This window comes from Humulus lupulus, chromosome X, assembly GCF_963169125.1.
Source record: "Humulus lupulus chromosome X, drHumLupu1.1, whole genome shotgun sequence".
Taxonomy (NCBI): domain Eukaryota; kingdom Viridiplantae; phylum Streptophyta; class Magnoliopsida; order Rosales; family Cannabaceae; genus Humulus; species Humulus lupulus.
The window spans coordinates 82,100,262-82,118,867 of record NC_084802.1 but is presented as its reverse complement, the minus strand read 5'-3'; the positions used below and the strand labels follow the sequence as shown (position 1 = coordinate 82,118,867).

The window sequence follows — 18,606 nt, the reverse complement described above, 5'->3', positions numbered from 1 at the left end:
GGTGGCCAGAAAGATTCTGTAGCGAGCATCATCCGACACCTTCTGGATGTCCATCTGTATCTCAAATTTATTCACATGAGATACCAGGTCCCCATATCCATCGAAGTTGGGAAATACTGGCATCTTGAATTTGCTAGGGGTTTCCGCCATTTCTATTCTTTGTATGAATGGAGTGCTTCTTCTCCGATCATACTCGATGTGGGATGTTCGGCTCCCTACCAGCTGTTGGACAACCTGATTCAGCGCATCGATCTGAGCCTGCACTGCATCTAGTATCTCTGGGGCGACTAGTGCTGGAGGAGCATACTCATCATGCCTTTCACACCTATCATTGAGTGCTTCCCTCAAGTCATCATCTCTAAGCCTTTGCTCGCTAGTGCCCAACCGGTCAAAGACGTTGGGTTACCTAGGCTGCCCGCCAGTGTTCTGGCTCGTAGGCCAATTTTCTCTTAGTGGGGGGCTCCTTTCTCCACCTCTCTCTCCTGGCCCTCGACCAGCAATCCCTCAGCCAGAATCAGCTTCATTGTAATCATGATTGTCCCGAAAACATGATTGGCTATGGCGCGACTTGCTGATCGCACTATTTCCTCCTCTTGCTGGTACCTCTTGAGTGTCAGAGGGAGGCCTGCGTTGGTCAATGGGTCCCTAGGTAGTATTATGTCGTGGGGGGCCCCTGACCGTAGAGCCTGACTCGGCATGCCTTCTATTAGTATAAGGACGTTGTCCCCTGTTCGGTGGATTCAATTCCTCAGCAGTTTGGCGTCTAGGGCTTCGGGGAGGCTACCTGTAACGCCCCAACTCCAGGGACCGTTACGGTGTGCCTTGTAAACAGTGCTAAACTCGCTAATCGAGTCATTTGGCCAAAATCGTGTAACTAAGTATGATTAGCAGTTTAGGGATTAATTTTTTTTGGATAAGATGTAACGTTTAATATATATCTTGGGATCCCAAAATTATAATTTCAAAGTCTATTACAAGAAAATATTTACAACAGGCCGTTCTATGCGGCAAAATAGGGTTTAACCCTAGGTCGCCTTTAAACCTCGGTCGTGGCGGACGAGCAGCTGCATATGTACACGTCATCACCTATGCTCTCCAACTCAAGGATGGTCCAACTTTCTTTTGCCTTTACCTGCACCACATAGCACCCGTGAGCCGAAGCCCAGCAAGAAAACACAATATAACATGATATAATATCAACAGTGACTGTATTAATTATTCAGGACCAACAGTCCAAACAAATAGGTGACTATCACAAAAATTCACAAATATGGGGACAACACCCTTTAGCCATGTGATTATAGGATCACCAGGGCTTAATAGATATCAAAAGTCACTAATATGGGAACAACACCCTTTAGCCATGTGACGATAGGATCACCAGGGCTTAACAAATAAGTGAGCATCTCACTAGCTTTAATATGATAGGTGCATGGTGATTAGTCACCAACATAACCTTCCTCCTGACTCTAGAGTCATAACTGTGGAACAGCGTTCCCTAGCCATGTGACAAATAGTCATCGGGGCCATATGCCCTGGCTCTAAATAACTAGTCTCAGACTAGCCAAGCGCTTATAATTTTCATCGACCTTCTGGTCGGTCCAGCATTAACACCCCATATGAGTCATTCAACGCTGATATCGATTAGATCTAATCTTAATTTGGCTCGGCGTTCATAACGCTATGCCATTTCTGACTCTTAGGTCAGTAAAACACGACCAGTGTTCAACTCATTGTGAACTTGACTAATAAATCACAGCTTCACAGATGGATCTAACACCATTGCCGATTCTGACTAATAAGCCAGTGCCATACAGAAGTAAGCCATGCCACCACACATATATCACATGTCCAATATTCATATACAAGGTATTCAACATGCTTACTTAACTAGTACAAGTACAATTAGGACCATGCACGAACACAGAGGCTCAAGCTTTGAACGATATCATACTCAGTATATAAAGCATGTCCTAATCACATGTTTCTCGTGCATCATATGCATTATATTTAACAATTCAACATGCACCAATAATAGCCATGCATGTCAAATTTAATAGTCAACCAACATGCATCAAGAATAGCCATGCATGTCACATTTACACAGGGAGCAGTTTTCTTACCTCGAATTCGAGCTAGAATGATTAAAAGAGCGACCCTTGAGAAAAATCAACTTTTAGTCCTTTAGCGGTCACCTAGTCATAACCAAATACGAGACACTATTAATAAAAATGATTAACATAGGTTCCTAAACCAATATCTAGCCTCCGGGACATCAATCCAAACTAAACCGAGTAGTAAGATCGACCCCGAGGCCTAAGGCTAGCATCCCCAAGTCAAAAACCCATTTCTGGCCAAAAATGCATCTATGGGACGCGGCCCTCCCTAGCCACGCCGCGCCTCGCCCCTCAGACAGAGGCAAAACCCCCCCAAAAATCCACACAGGCCGCGGCTCACCAAAGCCATGCCGCGGCCCTTTACGCAAACCAGCAAGCCACTAGCTTTCTTCCCCTGCGTTTTTCCTTGAAACCAATCCCTCAAACCAGTCCCAAACATTATCCAAAAATCCAATTCAACCCCTAAACTTCATCTACAACACACCCACATCAAAACCCAAGTTAACACCAACCAAAACTTCAATTAATTCCAACTTTCCACAAATAATTTACAAGCTGAAAGTCTAAAGCCAAAATAGAGTATACCATAAAAATAATGGCTGGAACTTACCTCAAGCTTGATTTAACGACCCCTCACTGATTGAACCAAGGTCCTAAGTCCTCAAGCCTTGCTCTCCTAGCTTGTTGCCTCAAGTTGGTTCTCAAAATTCAAAGGTAAATGAAGGGAAGAACATGTAAGAGAAAGAAGGAGATGAGGATGATGCTCTGTTTTTTTTTCTAAAGGTTTCTACAGCCTTCAAAGTCAATATAAATCCAAACCAAATGACCTAAATGCCCCTAGGTCATTAAAAATTTCTAAAGCCTTCCCAAGGGAAAAATTGTCCTTTTCAACCTATACCGTTAATTATAATTAACGCTCTCCAATTCCCGCTAATCTCAAAATTATCAAACACCAATAATTCATACCCCGTTACCCTATAATTCCCGGTAACGCTCTAATCATTAAATTCACCCCGAGACTCACCCCGAGCCCCAGACTTAAACCCATTATGACTAGACCGAGCACTTGCATTCTATGATCGTCTCATGCTGACTAGCTTGAACTAATCCACCTTGCAATGTGGCTGTATTAATTAATCACAAACATGCACCCAAAATACACAATTACGCCCACAGCGGTCAAATTACCAGAATGCCCTTATAATTATAAATACTCCCATATGCACGCATTTATCATCATATAATAATATAATTCACATAACATGCATATGATCATTAAATAGCATCATAATTCAATTATGGCCCTCCCGACCTCCTAATCAAGGTCCTAATCCTTATTAGGAAATTCGGGGCATTACACTGCTCGGCCCTATTCTGCCTTTGACGCTGGGGATTATCTCAACCAGCACGAGAAGGTGGTTGTTGCTCAAGATCTTGAACTGGAATATCCTATTGAGCAGCAAGATGTTGCTCCGGCCATAGAGGGCTTGCCGGTTGAGGTGGAGGACTTGTGTCTAGACCTTGTTGTGGTGGTGCACTTGGTGGCTGATCTAGTTGAGAAGTTGGCATAGGTTGTCCCCGTGCCAACTGGATGGCTGACACTAGGGCGGTGGTGGCATCTCTTTGTCAGTGGTCCATGTCAGCCTACCGCTCATTCAACTCTTGACATTGACAGTCAATCTCCCTTTATTGCAAAGCCATCGTCTCGGCCACATTCTCCTAGTTGACCCTCAAATTGGCCAACTCCTCCTGCAACACCATCAGTGTTGTCCTCAGGGTCTCAGAATTCATTTCCTCCTCTTCAAAATCCAACTGTGGTTCATCTTCAGCCACATTTTGTAGAGGAGGATGAGTGGATGAAGCACTAGATGCCTGCCCCATCTTTCTGGATGTTTTTGTCATTTGATTTCCTTGGAAGTCTTGAGTTGAACTCTCAATGAAAGCACCAAAATGTTGACCCTTGAATTGGTCAACGACATAGAGTCAGATAAACGATATAGAATGAGATGAAAACAAGAAGAAATCTAGATGAAAGGGTAAACGACACAAACAATTTATAGTGGTTCGGCCCCAATCAGATGGTAATGACCTACGCCCACTTAGTGTTTTTATTGATGTAGAATCCTAACACCGTGATCAACGAACTAAGGTTCACGAGTTTCACAAGCTTCGGGATGATTATAGTTTCATTGAATAATAACACTGTAAATTTCCCTCAGAATTCTCCCAGTCCAAAAGTCCCCTCCTTTGAGCCCTTTGAATTGTATTTATAGGCTCAAGAAGGTTACATGGGCCAATGGGCCTTAATCACAATTACAACTTCTGTATCTAGATAATAAGAGAAACTACAATTAATGCATAATTTCAAGATTGCACATCTGAAGGAAATAAATGAATATATACGACCAGGCTGGTCGCACATAAGTATGATGCTTGATAAACCAATAATCTTCTAGTTGATGGCCGAGCAAGATACCCTTACTTAAAATAGCCATGTGCCTCCTACGTGTTGACCAATCCTGCCACGTCATCAGGTAGTCCATTTTTGGGTAGACAATAGTCAACTTGTTCAACTCCCTGTAGTCTATACACATCCTCAGAGTCCCGTCCTTTTTCATTACAAACAAAACCGGAGCACCCCATGGCGAAAAACTAGGCCTGATGAACCCCAAATCCAGAAGCTCTTGTAACTTTATCTTCAATTCCTTCAGTTCCGTCGGTGCCATCCTCTATGGTGCCCTCGACACTGGTATTGTCCCGAGCACTAACTCAATTACAAACTGAATCTCCATGTGCAGTGGCAACCCTGTTAAATCCTCAAGGAACACATCCAAGAACTCACGAACTAATCTAGTCTTCTCCGGCCCTGTTGGCAACACTCTAGTAATATCCACCACACTAGCCAAGAAACCTATACATCCTCCCTGTAATATGTCCCTAGCTTTCATCACTGATATCATGGGTATGTGGGGTCCATATACCGCACCCGAAACACGAAGGGATCGTCTCCCTCAGGCTCAAAAGTCACCATCTTCTTCTTACAATCAATGGTAACCCCATATCTAACCAGCCAATCCATGCCTAAAATCATGTCAAATTCCTCCATACCTAGCTCAATCACATCTATTGATTGCTCTCTACCATCAATCATTACTAGCAGCGCTCTAATCCATCTCCTAGAAACTACTAGTTCCCCTATAGGAAAAGATAGTTCTAAACCCCGCAGTATAGTACTCACTAGGTCTACACAATCTATCAATCACCTTACTAGAAAAAAATGAATGCGTAGCACCAGAGCCAATCAATACAGTAAAAGGGGAGCCATCGCTAGAAAGCTGACCTGTCACCATTGAGGGACTAGCCTTTGCCCCTGCCTACGTCAAGGTGAACACTCGAGCTGGAGTCAAGCTGTCCACCTTACCTGCTTCCCCTTTCTTTATTGTTGGGCAATCCTTCTTTAGGTGCCCACCACCCTACATACATAATAGGCCTTGGCCCGACACTTGCCCTGATGGCATCTTCTACACCTCGTGCACTCTGGGTAGCTCCTCCATGTGTCACCACCTCCCTGGCGGCCACCCTGAAAACCCCGACCCCTCCTATCAGGTACCCTACCATACCCTGAATGTGGAGGCATCGCCCTGCGAACCTCCCGCCTTGCAGTGCTCTCCCTCCAAATCTTGTTTTTCGCCTCCTCAGCGGTAAGATCCTTCTCAACAGCCTGGGCATAAGTCGTCCCCCCAGGTACTGTTGTAATTCTCACATCTCGAGCTATCATAGTATTAAGCCTCTGATAAATCTGTCCTGCCTAGCTACGTCAGTAGGCACAAGATCTGGTGCGAACTTTGCATGTCTGTCAAACTTCAGGACGCATTTTGTAATTGTCATATTGCCTTATACCAACCCCACAAATTCATTCACTTTCGCTGCCCTGAAGGCAACGTTATAATACTTCTGACTAAACAAATCCTTGAATCCATCCCAATCCAGAGTAGTAACATCTAGTCTGTGATACCACTTCCCACCAAATACGGGCATCCTCTCTCAGCATATATGTGGCACAGGCCACCCGGTCATTACCTTCTACCCTCATAAAATCCAGGGTAGAGGTAATCATACTCATCCATTGCTCGACCTTAAGTAGATCTGGTCCTCCCTAAAAGGTTGGAGGATGCTGCCTCCTGAACAGTTCATACAATGGTTCCCACCTGTTCCCAACTTCTGGTGTCTGTAAAACTGGTGCCACAACAGGTGGCACAATAGCTGTAGCACTCCCTGACGGAGCCTGCTATCTTAGAAGACAAATATGTTCTTCTTTGCTCTGAAGTTGGGCTTGTATGTCTACCAAAATCTGCTGCCAGTTCTCAGGGACTGGCAGAGGGTTCTGGCCTTGGTCATCATCTCTAGTCTCAGACCCAGTGCCGACTAGTCGTGTAGATCGCCTTCGACGCCTAGCTATCCATGTTAATCTGCAAATAATGACTCGACGATCAGACTATGATGACAGGGTAATAATCTTTCCATAATCCACCACTGGGAATCAACCGATCACAAGCAATCAAGATATAGGCAATTATCCATATATTCATCTATGTGCAATCACTATGCAAATAATCATTCAGATATTCATTCACATGCACAGCAATGCCAATAAGCATGCCTCAATATTGTCACACAACAGTCAAGGGCCATGCCCTATTAGTAACTCATGCTCCTTATTAGTCATACAGATTAAAGCATTCATTTTCCTTTCAAACACTTAACACATAAGCAAAAATATACAATTACCAACCCTGAGTCGAGCTTGTCTTTAACGGCGAGTGTACATGTCCAGCCAGTCTTTAGGAACCCTTAAACCTAGACGACTATGATACCAAGTTGTAACACCCTGGGTAACCAAGACCGTTACACTGTGTGTTTATAATCATGCAAGACTCGCTAATCAAGTCATTTAGTTAAAAATGTGACTCTAAAGTCATAATCGAGTTAGGATTAAAATATTTTGGTCATAAATAGATAAATTTTCATTTAAATAAATGTTTGGTACATGGGATCCCAAAAATAGGGTTTATGGAAAATTCAAAACTTTCAAAAGTTCTATACAATCACAAGCCACTCTAATGGAAAAATACAAATTTTAGGTTTTCCTGTCCCTGTACTGTCCCTCAGCCGTGGTAGACGAGCAGCTGACTATGTACATCCTTCCCCCAGAGCTCTCCAACTCAAGATTGCTCCACAATGCCATTGCCTTTACCTGCACCACGTAGCACTCATGAGCTAAGGCCCAACAAGAAAACCATAAAGCATAACATAATCAATACAAGTAATCAGATGATCCATACGGCAGTTAACTAGATATTCAGCGTGTTATGATAGACCGATAACCAGTGATGGAAATCAACGATCCATAAGCCATTCATCTCAGTACTCAATAAGCCATAAACATCAGACTAACAATAATAAACATATCATACTCATCATGAAACACTTAGGATACCCTCTATCTAACCCACTGACTTCGAATCGCTTAGGCCGTTTATTTCAAGCTCACATGGAAAATCATAATCATACAATATCTGTATTCAAATATAGGGAACCCTTAGTCCCATCATAGCCACACAAAAGGGTGTAGTTTTCTTACCTTTTACACTTGCACTAGATTTCAAGAGACGACCCCTCGAGTACGATCCAATCCCAAAGCCCAAACAGTCGCCTAGTCATAAATCATCAGTAGAACCCTCACTATAATTGGATTCCATAAACCAATCTTGGGACCAATCCCAAGTTACCGGGAACTCCAATTATACCAAACGGGGTGGTGGAATCGACCCCCAAGTCCCTGGACAACAACCCTAAAAAGTACCCAAAAATTAGGTTTTGAAAGCTAAGTAGCGCTACAGCGCTACCTAATGAGCACTATAGCGCTAGAGTCAGAGACTCCAGCCCCCCAAAAATGCAGCCTAGTGTTGTTGTAATGCCCTACTTCCTTAGAGCCGTTACTAAGTGAGTTTTAAGAAAAAACAGTGCAATGAACTCGCTAACCGAGGTTTTGAAACAAAAGTGTGACTAATAAAAAGTTAAGGCTGTAATCTTTGAAAATGCGTTGACTCAATAAAACTTCAAGTATTAAACAATTGGGATCCCAAAATAGGGTTTGAAAATTATTTACATCTTGAAATAAGTTTACAGTTGATTAGTACTAAAAATCATAGATTATTACAGCCATTTTCGAATAAACCCCCAACCAAAGCAGTCGGGCAGGCCAAACATGTACGCGTCGCTTCACGCTCTCCGTACTCATGGTTGGTTGACTCAGTCTTTGCCCTACCTGCAACACGGAGCACCCGTGAGCCGAAGCCCAGCAAGAAAACTCATGCAGAACATAACATATGCAAATATATATAGTTAATCATATCAGATAGCCCACAGATAAACAAGTCAACCATTAGACTAAGCAAACACGGCCATGTCGCCCCAGAGCCTTACCGAAGCCTGGGGTATCGGTTCTCACCGTAAGGATAACACATGTATCCACCGGGCCCCGCCCTGACTATAGCATCCCATGTGCTAGGTGTTACTTCCGGCCCCGCTGCCGTACCCGGCCTACGCCGCTCTTGGCCCTTGCCGTTCATTCCATTATAATCACACATATAATATAACACAACAACATGCAATCAAGTATTAATTCATTTAAGTCCGCACCCTAACATGTGATGCAATATAGGGCCATGCCCTGCAATCATCTCATCATGCAACATGCAACATAGGGCCGCGCCCCGCAATCATACTATGGGCCCATGCCCTATCCTACGGGTGTTATAGTTTTCTTACCTTAATTCCAAATGCTTTAAATAGAAAAAATGACGGCCCCCGAGCACGATCCACTTCCCGAGCTCTAGCTTAACACCTAGTCACAACCAAGATAATGGATACCAATAAGATAAATCTCAAATGAGTTTCTAACCCAAGTTCTAGTCCCCGGAACATTGAACTTCACCAAAAATATAAAAAGATTCAATGCCGAGCATGGCCCAACCATGCCGCGGCATGGCCTCCAAACAGGGCCACAAAAATGCCCAGAAACAGGTAAGGGCCGCGGCCCTACAAGGACCATGCCGCGGCCCGCCCTCCATCCTCAGCGCATCTTAGCCTTCAAGGGCCGCGGCCCTCCAAGAACCATGCCGCGGCCCGACCCTTCGAACCCAGAAAACCCACCATTTTCAAGCTTAAAACCTCACCTTAAGCCATCCCAAAGCTGCCAATTCAAAACCAATTAATAATCACAACATTAGGATGGTTTAAACAACACAATTCCACCAAAAATCCAACCTAACACTCACCAAAATCCCAATTCCAAATTTCTGAAATTTCAAACCTAAAACTCAAAACCAACCATGGAATTCTCAATTTCAACCATCAAACTTTAATTTAAACCTTACCTCAGTTGTAGAATCGTTCCCCAAAGGATCCCATGACCTATCTTCAAAGTTTCAAGCCTCAAACTCCACCTTGAATATCAAAATCCATAAACATTCACAACCCAACAAAATCTCAGAATATAACTTGAGAAAAAGAATTAATTGCTTACCTTTACCCTGATTTGTTCTTGATTAACTCTTGAGCTAAACCTCCAAATCCCACCATCAATTTTCAGAAATTCAAGCTTGATTTCTCCTAAGATTTCTGTGGATTTCATGAAAGAAAGAGGAAAGAAAGAAGAAGAGGAGAGGGTGGAGGCTGGGTCGGTTTCTCTAAGTCTCCAAATGGTTTATTTGTTTTGTTTTTATAACTTAAGCTGGTTACCTCAAGGTTCGGGGTACCAAAATGTCCCCGAGGCAAAAATGGTAAAATCCCCCAGTATTCCCGCCTAGGCATCCTAACCTCAAATATATCTCCAATTATTTATTTTCATTACCCAATATCAAAAATACTCCTTGACTTGTCCAGAGTCAATTATAATGCCCCGTTGTGACTTTTCCCCGCTATCCAGCTCTAGGATCGCCTCGTGCCGAAAGTTACCAATCACGGATATACCCACATACCACTGTGGTCTCAACAATCATCACATATTAATACAGTTATGCCCAACATGGCCAAAATTACAATTATGCCCTTCTAACACAATCCGGGCCTACATGCATACTAATATACATAATCATGCATCTCAAATAATCAAATAGTCACATAACACGCTTTAAATTATAACCATGCATTTAACTCATAAAATCACACATAAATCCAAACACGCCATCCTGACACACTAATCAAGGCCCTTAAGCCTTATTAGTGAATTCGGGTCGTTACAGTTGTAGTGCTCCCAACCTAGTGCTACAACTTTAGTACCAGAAATGCAAATTTCTAGGTTTCCCTCTTCGAACCTCCCAGAGCCAAAGCTCCAAAAATCTTCCCCAATCATCAACCAAACACAAAATTGAGCCCAAAAATCACTATAGCTCACCCAAAACAACATAATAACACTACAACTTAGCTAATAACCTCATCAAACATAGAAATCAAAATTGAGCTTTGAAGCTCAAGAACACTAACTGAAAACTAGAAAACTCAAGACAATCAAGGGTCAAAAATCATTACCTTAGAGAGGAATTCGACCATAGGCTGCCTCCAATGCCACTCCAAGCTTCAACCCTCAATTCCCAAGCTAGTCTTCCTCAAACTTCATCCCAACAATCAAGTTTTCCAAAATTAAACTCAGAACTTACAAGAACAAGTGAAAACATAAAACCAGAAAAAATGAAATTCTTACCTTTTTCCCAAATTCAAAATTTCTAAGTGTGGATGGCTACTAATCCCTTCTTCAAATTGATTTCACACTTTAATTCCTTCGAAACCCAGTTGTCAAAATCGAAGCAAATGACCCAAGGAATAATCTGGAGTCTAACACGTGAGAGTCTTTTCCTTCAGCTGTGGGTTTCTAATTTTAACACTAAAAGGCCATCCTACCCCTCCTCAAACTGAGCCATACACTAAACCTCAAGGGTAGCTAAGTCATTTGACCACTCTAACAGAAATACCACTTTTCCCTTCTTATTTCACTAATACCACTAACACCAAGGTTACTAATGGTTACCAACCTCAACTAAATATCCCTTACCACAATCGTTACTCTCGACTAATACCGCAGGACAAGATCTCCTCATGCTGGAAACACCGCACATAACTCAAAATCATACCCTCAACGGGTTAAAATTACAAATATGCCCTTATAAACTAATCAAGGCCCACATGCATATTTAATACTCCTAAACATGTATTTAATCATTTATTCACATATAATCATATAATCATGCATTTAAACATTAAATCATACTAATTATGCCCTCCCGGCACGCTAATCAAGGCGTTTAAGCCTTATTAGATATTTTGGGTCGTTACATTTTTTTCTATGGCGTCTGGACGGTCTTTTAAAGGTCTACCTGATGTTGAGTTTATCGAGTTGTCATCCTCCAACTCTGAGGCCGACGTTTGCAAACCCTTTGTAAATGGGGGTGTTCGAATGCTCTACCTACACAGGTTATCCTTCCTCAAGCAGAAGGCATGGAGCCTTGAGAATGAACTCGAATCTGTTACTAGTTGTCGGGGTATAGGTTTCTCCCAGTGGCATGAAACATATGCCTTCCGACTAAAATCGACCCTTCAAGATTGTATAGCCGAAATCGCTTGCCTAAAGGAAAACCTGCCACTTGAACCTCCATCATCCTATGGTGATGAAGCCACAGGTGTTGATTGTGATCCATTTAAAACTGAGTTCCTTTCCATGGTTTTTCCCACATTTCTTCGTCTGTCCCCAGTTGTACGTCATAGGGTCAAGCAATATGCAGGTAGGCGTAGGACATGTAGGGGGCCTTCTAGGGTGTTGATGAAGTCAGTCGCTCACAAACCACATGTTGTCTCTGTCAAGGTACCAAACACGCCGAACGGGATCCTTGACGATTCAGAGGATGTGGGCATCGTGTCTACTTTTACCCGGGTTAAGCTTTCCAACATGCTGAAGGCCCATCAACTGTCACAGAACATCAACTTCATCATTCCATCTAGCAATGAACATGCATCTGAGCTACTTGAGGGGCTTGTAGCTTTCAACAACTTAGTAATCAAGTCTGGAGGGGTCTTGTCGCTTCACCCCTTTTTCGTTAAGGTACTCAACTATTTTGAGGTGGTGCCTCTCCAACTGTCTACCCACTCTTAGGTTGTGCTTGGTTGTTTGTACATGTTATATAAGAAAGTGCACTCTCAGGGCCCCCCTATGAGTGAGGTCCATCATTTGTACACTCTTAGGGTGAACCCAATAGCCCCTGGCTTCTATGAGCTCTAGAAAGTCATGGCTCTTACAGGGTACCCCCTCGTGGAGGGTTCTGTTTCGAATAGGGGCTCGTGGAAGAGCTACTTTTTCTTCACCAACAGCGTATGCAATCAACACACACGTTTCAACACATCAAGTAAGAAATTTTTCTACCTTGAGTGCATATATAAGAAAAAATTTATTTACCCCTCTCCTCAGGTTTGTCTAACCATAGCTATTTCTTTTTCTTGACAATAGGACTTGAACGGTTTGTTGGCCCTACCTTGAGTATGGCAGCCTGCGATCGTGTGGCGAAGATCCTGGCTGTGCCGGCCTCGTACAAATAGGCTTGTAGCATTTTTATGGAGGACAATCTCTATTCGTACAAGTTTTTGTCTCCAGAACAAGTCATTTCCCTGTGCTCCGTCTCATCCAAATCTACCATCCTAAGAGTAATAGATGTTGATGATGATGATGATGATGACGACGATGATGATGGTGATAACGATGATGAATATGATGGAGATTATCACAACTCTGAGGGTGACCAAATGGAAGATGAGGTCAAGGTGGAGTTCGAGAACTATTCCCATTTAAGGTCCTTGGCTCGTGGCACTGGGGATGTTGCCGACGACGGACATACAGATGGCGTCACTTCTCAGGTCCCGCCGCTGGTGCTTGGTGGTGGGTTTGCTTTCAACACCCATACTCCTACCCCTTCTATCACAAAGAGGAATTTTTTCTGACCTTCTTTTTGCGATGCCTTTTCACCCTTGGGGCACATTTAGGGCAGGGGTCTTCGGGTGCCTCGCTTCCTAAAGAGGTGACTTCGCGCCTCTCTGCCCCTCGTGCCTCTGTGGATGGATCAAGACCTTCCTGATCCCCTTCCTTGTCTAAGCATGCATGGACAAGTATACATGTCTCCCTCGCTAAGCTCATACTTCTGCTTCCTAGGGTCATCCTTTGGCAAGCCAGTACGGAGAGGCCATGAGCCATTACATGGCAATATTTCCGAAGGCGAGTGTGGGTCTATGTATGATATTCCAGAAGCTGAGATGGGTGAGGATTATATACGAGCCTCTATGCAGGTACTTGTCAAAACACTTAATATATGTTTTTCGATTTTGATATCGCCTGACCATATATTGTATAATGTAAAAAAAAAAAACTACTTAAAAGTACATATATTGTCCCCGGTGCAAATTAGTATTATAAATGAATTTTGATTAATTAATCTAATCCTTTGAAAAGGAATCAACTAAGAGGCCGCGGCATGCCTAAAATATGAAAGAGAGTATCCAACCACAAACTAATAAATACCTGTCTCAATGCAAAAGTGCACAGGCTAGATAGTTGAAGAATATATACATGATCATTAGAGATCATTGGCTTCACATCCTACCGAAAAAAAATGTATGTATGTCATTTACTCCAATCAACTACAGAAAAAATATTAACATAAAGAAATTAGCTCATCATTTCATAGCTTGTCTCAAAAGGAAACTTGTGCCAGGAAAAGTTCCAAGATAACATGCAGAAAAACTACTTTTACTAGGATGAAAAATAACCTTCTATAACACTGCTATCCATTGTCATCAATATAAGCAATAAGCCAAAAAAACAAAAGAGCACCATCTGTAATAGCTCATTAAAGGCTTCATGTATGACATGTATTCAAATCAAGCATAGAAATCCTTCCACGATAACATAATAATTCATATAATTTAGAGGCAAAGAAATAGTGATTTTTAATTGTTTCTACAACTAGTAAAAGAAACCAGACTATTTAATTTAAAAGATAGCAAAAGTACTAGCTAGTAATGAACTAATAAGAGCAAACTAGCAAATCAGATACTACATTTATACGCCAAATGCAGAGTTCCAAGATATATATATATATAACAAAAATAGAAAAGACGAACACTCACCTGTAAGGACCTCAAGCCATGCATAACAACTGTTTCAAAACAAAAGCATAACGACTTCTCATAATAGCAAACAAAAAGGATAGTAATACAACAAACGAAAGAAAATTGACCTTTTATTAGAGTCAAAAGAATAATTTTCACTCACATAGTCCATTTAAATTCTAGAAAAGGAGAATGTCATATGTTCAAGGTTTGATTCCGAAACATCTATAAGCACTAGAAATAGTTCCTCCAGGAATCTAGACAGAATAGACTAAATGTTCTCTCAACTTCGAAAACAAGTAGAAAAAACATTTTATTTTCTTTCTCCATTCAGCAACTACCAAAGTTTATTGCCTATATTTGAACCATCCAATTGTGAAATGGCATGATATACTTTCTCAGTGAACAAATGATGATTGTCCTAATTTTTCTTTTATATGAAACATGCTGACAGAATTAAAAAATAACAATGAAAATACACAAGTTAATTGTAAGCCATAGATTAGTCATAAGTTCTTGTGCAAGATTCTCCTTCTCAATTTTCTGAAATTACAAAGATTATACAGAAACAATAAGAGAACAATAACTACAGTAAACTTGGAAAAAGAAAGAATAACAAGTATGCTAATTTATCAAACACATAATGCAAGAATCCCACAATCTAATTTAACACTTTAAGGCATTTTAACAAGCTTTCAACACTATTCAAGGCATTTTTTCGAACACATGGTTTGCAACAAAGACAAAGTCCTCCAAATACATTGACCAAGTACTTTCATATGGTTTCGGTCCTTTAAATTGGCAAAAGAATCCCACAATCTAGTAGTTTGGTCGACCAAAAGACTTACATGATATTTGAAAGAAACTTCACGACTGTATATTGACTAAAGATTTAGCCTTTACGTGATTTTTCTATTCTTTCTTTCTTTATTTATTTACTTTTAATACTTTCGGATCTTCAGATTTAGCTTCATGCTTTATTACTCAAATTTATATTAAATTAGAGAAAGAAAAAAAAACATGATATCGATCTCCGTGTTAAAATTTCAATCACCAAAACCACAAACAATAGATAAAACTTTACATATATACATATGATATTTATGAAGCATAGACTAACCTGTTAAAGATCATGGAAAGTGTCTCGAAATTTTCAGGGTCCTCCAAGAAGAACTTCAACTCGGAAGCTCTCTTGGCGGAATTAAACCTCACAACTGGTGCTCTGGTCATGCCGTCCCTCAACAACACGCTGGTAGCCCCACCAGACAAATGGATAGCCTTGCAACCTCTGTTTGTACTCGCAATCAAACAACCCTCCGTAGTCGCCATTAGCACCGAATACTCCAACCCATCGAGCAACAACGGACCCGCGATCCCCACCGGAATCTGGACGTACCCAACAGGCATTTCGCAGCACTGCCCCAAAATAGATTCGTAATCGAACCCTTCCAAAGGCAAACCCTGGAGCGACCTTCCCGCCGTCCTCTGAAGCGCCTCACGTTGAATCGCGGTGGCTCTCTTACAGTCTCCGATCTTGGACTCTAGCGAGTAGGACGGCACCTTACCCTCCACTACTGATTTAATAATATCCTCATCTTCTTCGGAGGACAATGTTGGAAGAACCTGACGATCCAAGTTGGGGGTTCGAACGATGGAGCAAGGCGGTTGGAAACCATTGTCGTCAATCAGAAAATTTTGTATGAATATAGGGGAAAATGAGATAGAGAGAGAAAGAGATGAAGAATGGTTCGGTCCGAGATAGGGAAAATGAGAAGGAAAATTTGCCGGTTTTTTTTTTCATTTGCCACGTGTTACTTTACTCATTTACTTTATATATACTATCATACTTTTTTAATAGTATTATAATGATGTGTTATTGAAATGGGGTTTTGTTGTAGCGGATCGTGGTGTAGGACGTTTTGGTGTCAGATCTGATACATGGTCGGGGGTGCTTATGTTGTGCCTCCACTCTTTGTACGGGTTCGTACCACCACTACTTGTGAAGAGACATCTTTTCTCCAAGCTTTCTCCCATTCTCCTAAGTGTGAGAAAGCTTGCAAGTTACTAGAAGTAACAAGCTTAGTAACCTTCACCAATCTGTGCTTGATATTCAATGATTAGGGGGTCTCCACTAGTGTTCCTAGTTCATATATGTGAGATGTCATATGTACACACCGCAAGGAACCAGGGTGGGAGTGTGTCTCGCTGGTGATATCTACTTCAGAAGACAAGTAGGGCCTTTTCAACAAGGCACGAGTAAAGGGATTCCACCTGAATCCCTTGTCACTTAGTATCCTCTGTGTGGGTAAAGAGAATGGTTCTTGTGCAAAGTTGCGGGTCTAGCGCACTGGGGCTTCACATAGGGAGGAAGGTGGCACCTCGGCATGGTCTGGTTATGGTGAGGCGTACGTGGGTGACAGGTCACCAAGGCCCTCGCATAGCGAGGCAATCAATGAACTCGTATGCGGGTGATGGTTGCCAGGGCCCTCGCATAGCGAGGCCATCAATCGAAGTTGTACGCAGGTGACCCTTTGCAAGGACCCTCGCATAGCGAGGCCATCAACGGTCCTTATGCGGAAGACAAGTCGTCCTCGCATAGCAAGGCCCTCCATGAAGGTCGCATCATACCTTACGTCGCAGACTCTGTATGCGCATCTCGCCTCGCATAGCAAGGCCTTTCATGAAGGTTTCCTTGTGCCTTTATCGATTTTCCTATACTAACAATAACATAAACCATAAATATGTAAGATATGGAAAAAAAATACCAAAATAATCATATCTCTATTTCTTCAGGTTTTTAACTAATCTATGATATTGTTGTCCCGATTGGCGAGAATAAAAAAATATCATTATTTAAATAGAGTTGTAAACTCATTTAAGAATGGACATCATTATTAACAACCTACTATTCGATCAAAATAAGAAAAAAAAATCTCTTATTTTATTAGCTAGACCCACGAGTTCAATAATAATAGATTTAGTTATAGTACTCACCGTAGGGGTGAGTCTAGTAGAATTTGGCCTATACTTATCTATCTTTCAAAATTTAACCTTGTCAAAATAACTAACGAACATCTTCCGTAGGGGGACGAATCAAAGCGTCTCGAGGCCCCATTAAACTATTGACCTTGTTAAACTAATGTTGGAGATCGAATATTAATACTTAAAATAAGCTCATTATTAAAATAGTATTTTTATAATTAATTATCGAAAATTAATGACTATGGTTCTCCAAAAATTGTAAAAATTAAATTTTTAAAACCAAAGTCCTATAATTTTCTATTAATTCTAAAGTGTCACATTGAATCAAATTCAATTAAATTAGAATTAATTTGTTGCTAATCAATATTTAGGTTTAACTATTATAATGAACATATACAATTAAGTCCAACTCAAGCAAATAGGTCTTAACAATTGGGCTTGTATAGAGGAGGGTTGGGTCCAATATGTTGTTCCCACTACTAAGGCCCCCATACTTCCATACAAGGTCCAAAAGACAGGAATTTAAACTTTCGTTTTATTAATTGATTAGCCCAATATAATAATGCAAAGCAAATAGGCATTCACAAGTAGAACCACCCACAAAAGAGAAATTTAAGTTTTACATGTTCAATTAGGCCCAAATAAAACCTAACATTTTATGAAAGTTTTATTTGAGTTTTCCCACATTCTTCAAACACAAAAATTGGTCCATCATTATACTTATATTTAAAGCCCAAATGCAAAAAAAAACTTAATAATGATGCTTGATATGTTACTAATTGGATGAGCCTAACATGTTACTATATGAGCATGTATTATTAAATTATGCAAATATACCACAAAAATATATTATTTTGCAAAAATACCATAAGTAATTAACATAGAATTCATCAGACAAAATTCAATATAATTAATTTAACATGTTGCAAAATATCAAATTAACTAAAATAGAATATATCAAACAAAATTCAATTTTAAATAATTAATTTAAACTAGGTTGTTAAGTAGTTAGGAATGACAAGATATTTTATTTTTAAATATTTAACCAATTTTTAAATATCAAAATATCTCTTACCCAAATTTACAATATCTAAAATATCTTGAATAATCAGATAACTAATTTTAACATTTCATTTATTACAAAATAAAAAAAATATATATCTTAAAATATCTTGATTATCAAATAATCAATTCAAAATATTTTAAAAAACTAAAATATCTAAAATAATCAAATAATTCTATTTTAAATATTTTAAACTTAACTACACAAAATATCCAATTTAAAAAAAAAATAAAA

At 40.7% G+C, this 18,606-nt stretch overlaps 1 protein-coding gene across 1 annotated transcript; it reads right to left on the bottom strand.

Annotated features, from left to right (window-relative positions):
- Nucleotides 1-14,833: 14,833 nt before the first annotated feature.
- On the bottom strand, nucleotides 14,834-16,040 carry LOC133805992 (3-hydroxy-3-methylglutaryl-coenzyme A reductase 2-like; the record flags this gene model as incomplete). The annotated part of the gene is made up of 2 exons (XM_062244131.1): nucleotides 14,834-14,870; nucleotides 15,448-16,040. Coding segments are annotated over 2 exons (630 nt in total), but the record flags the coding sequence as incomplete, so codon positions are not given.
- Nucleotides 16,041-18,606: the final 2,566 nt, after the last annotated feature.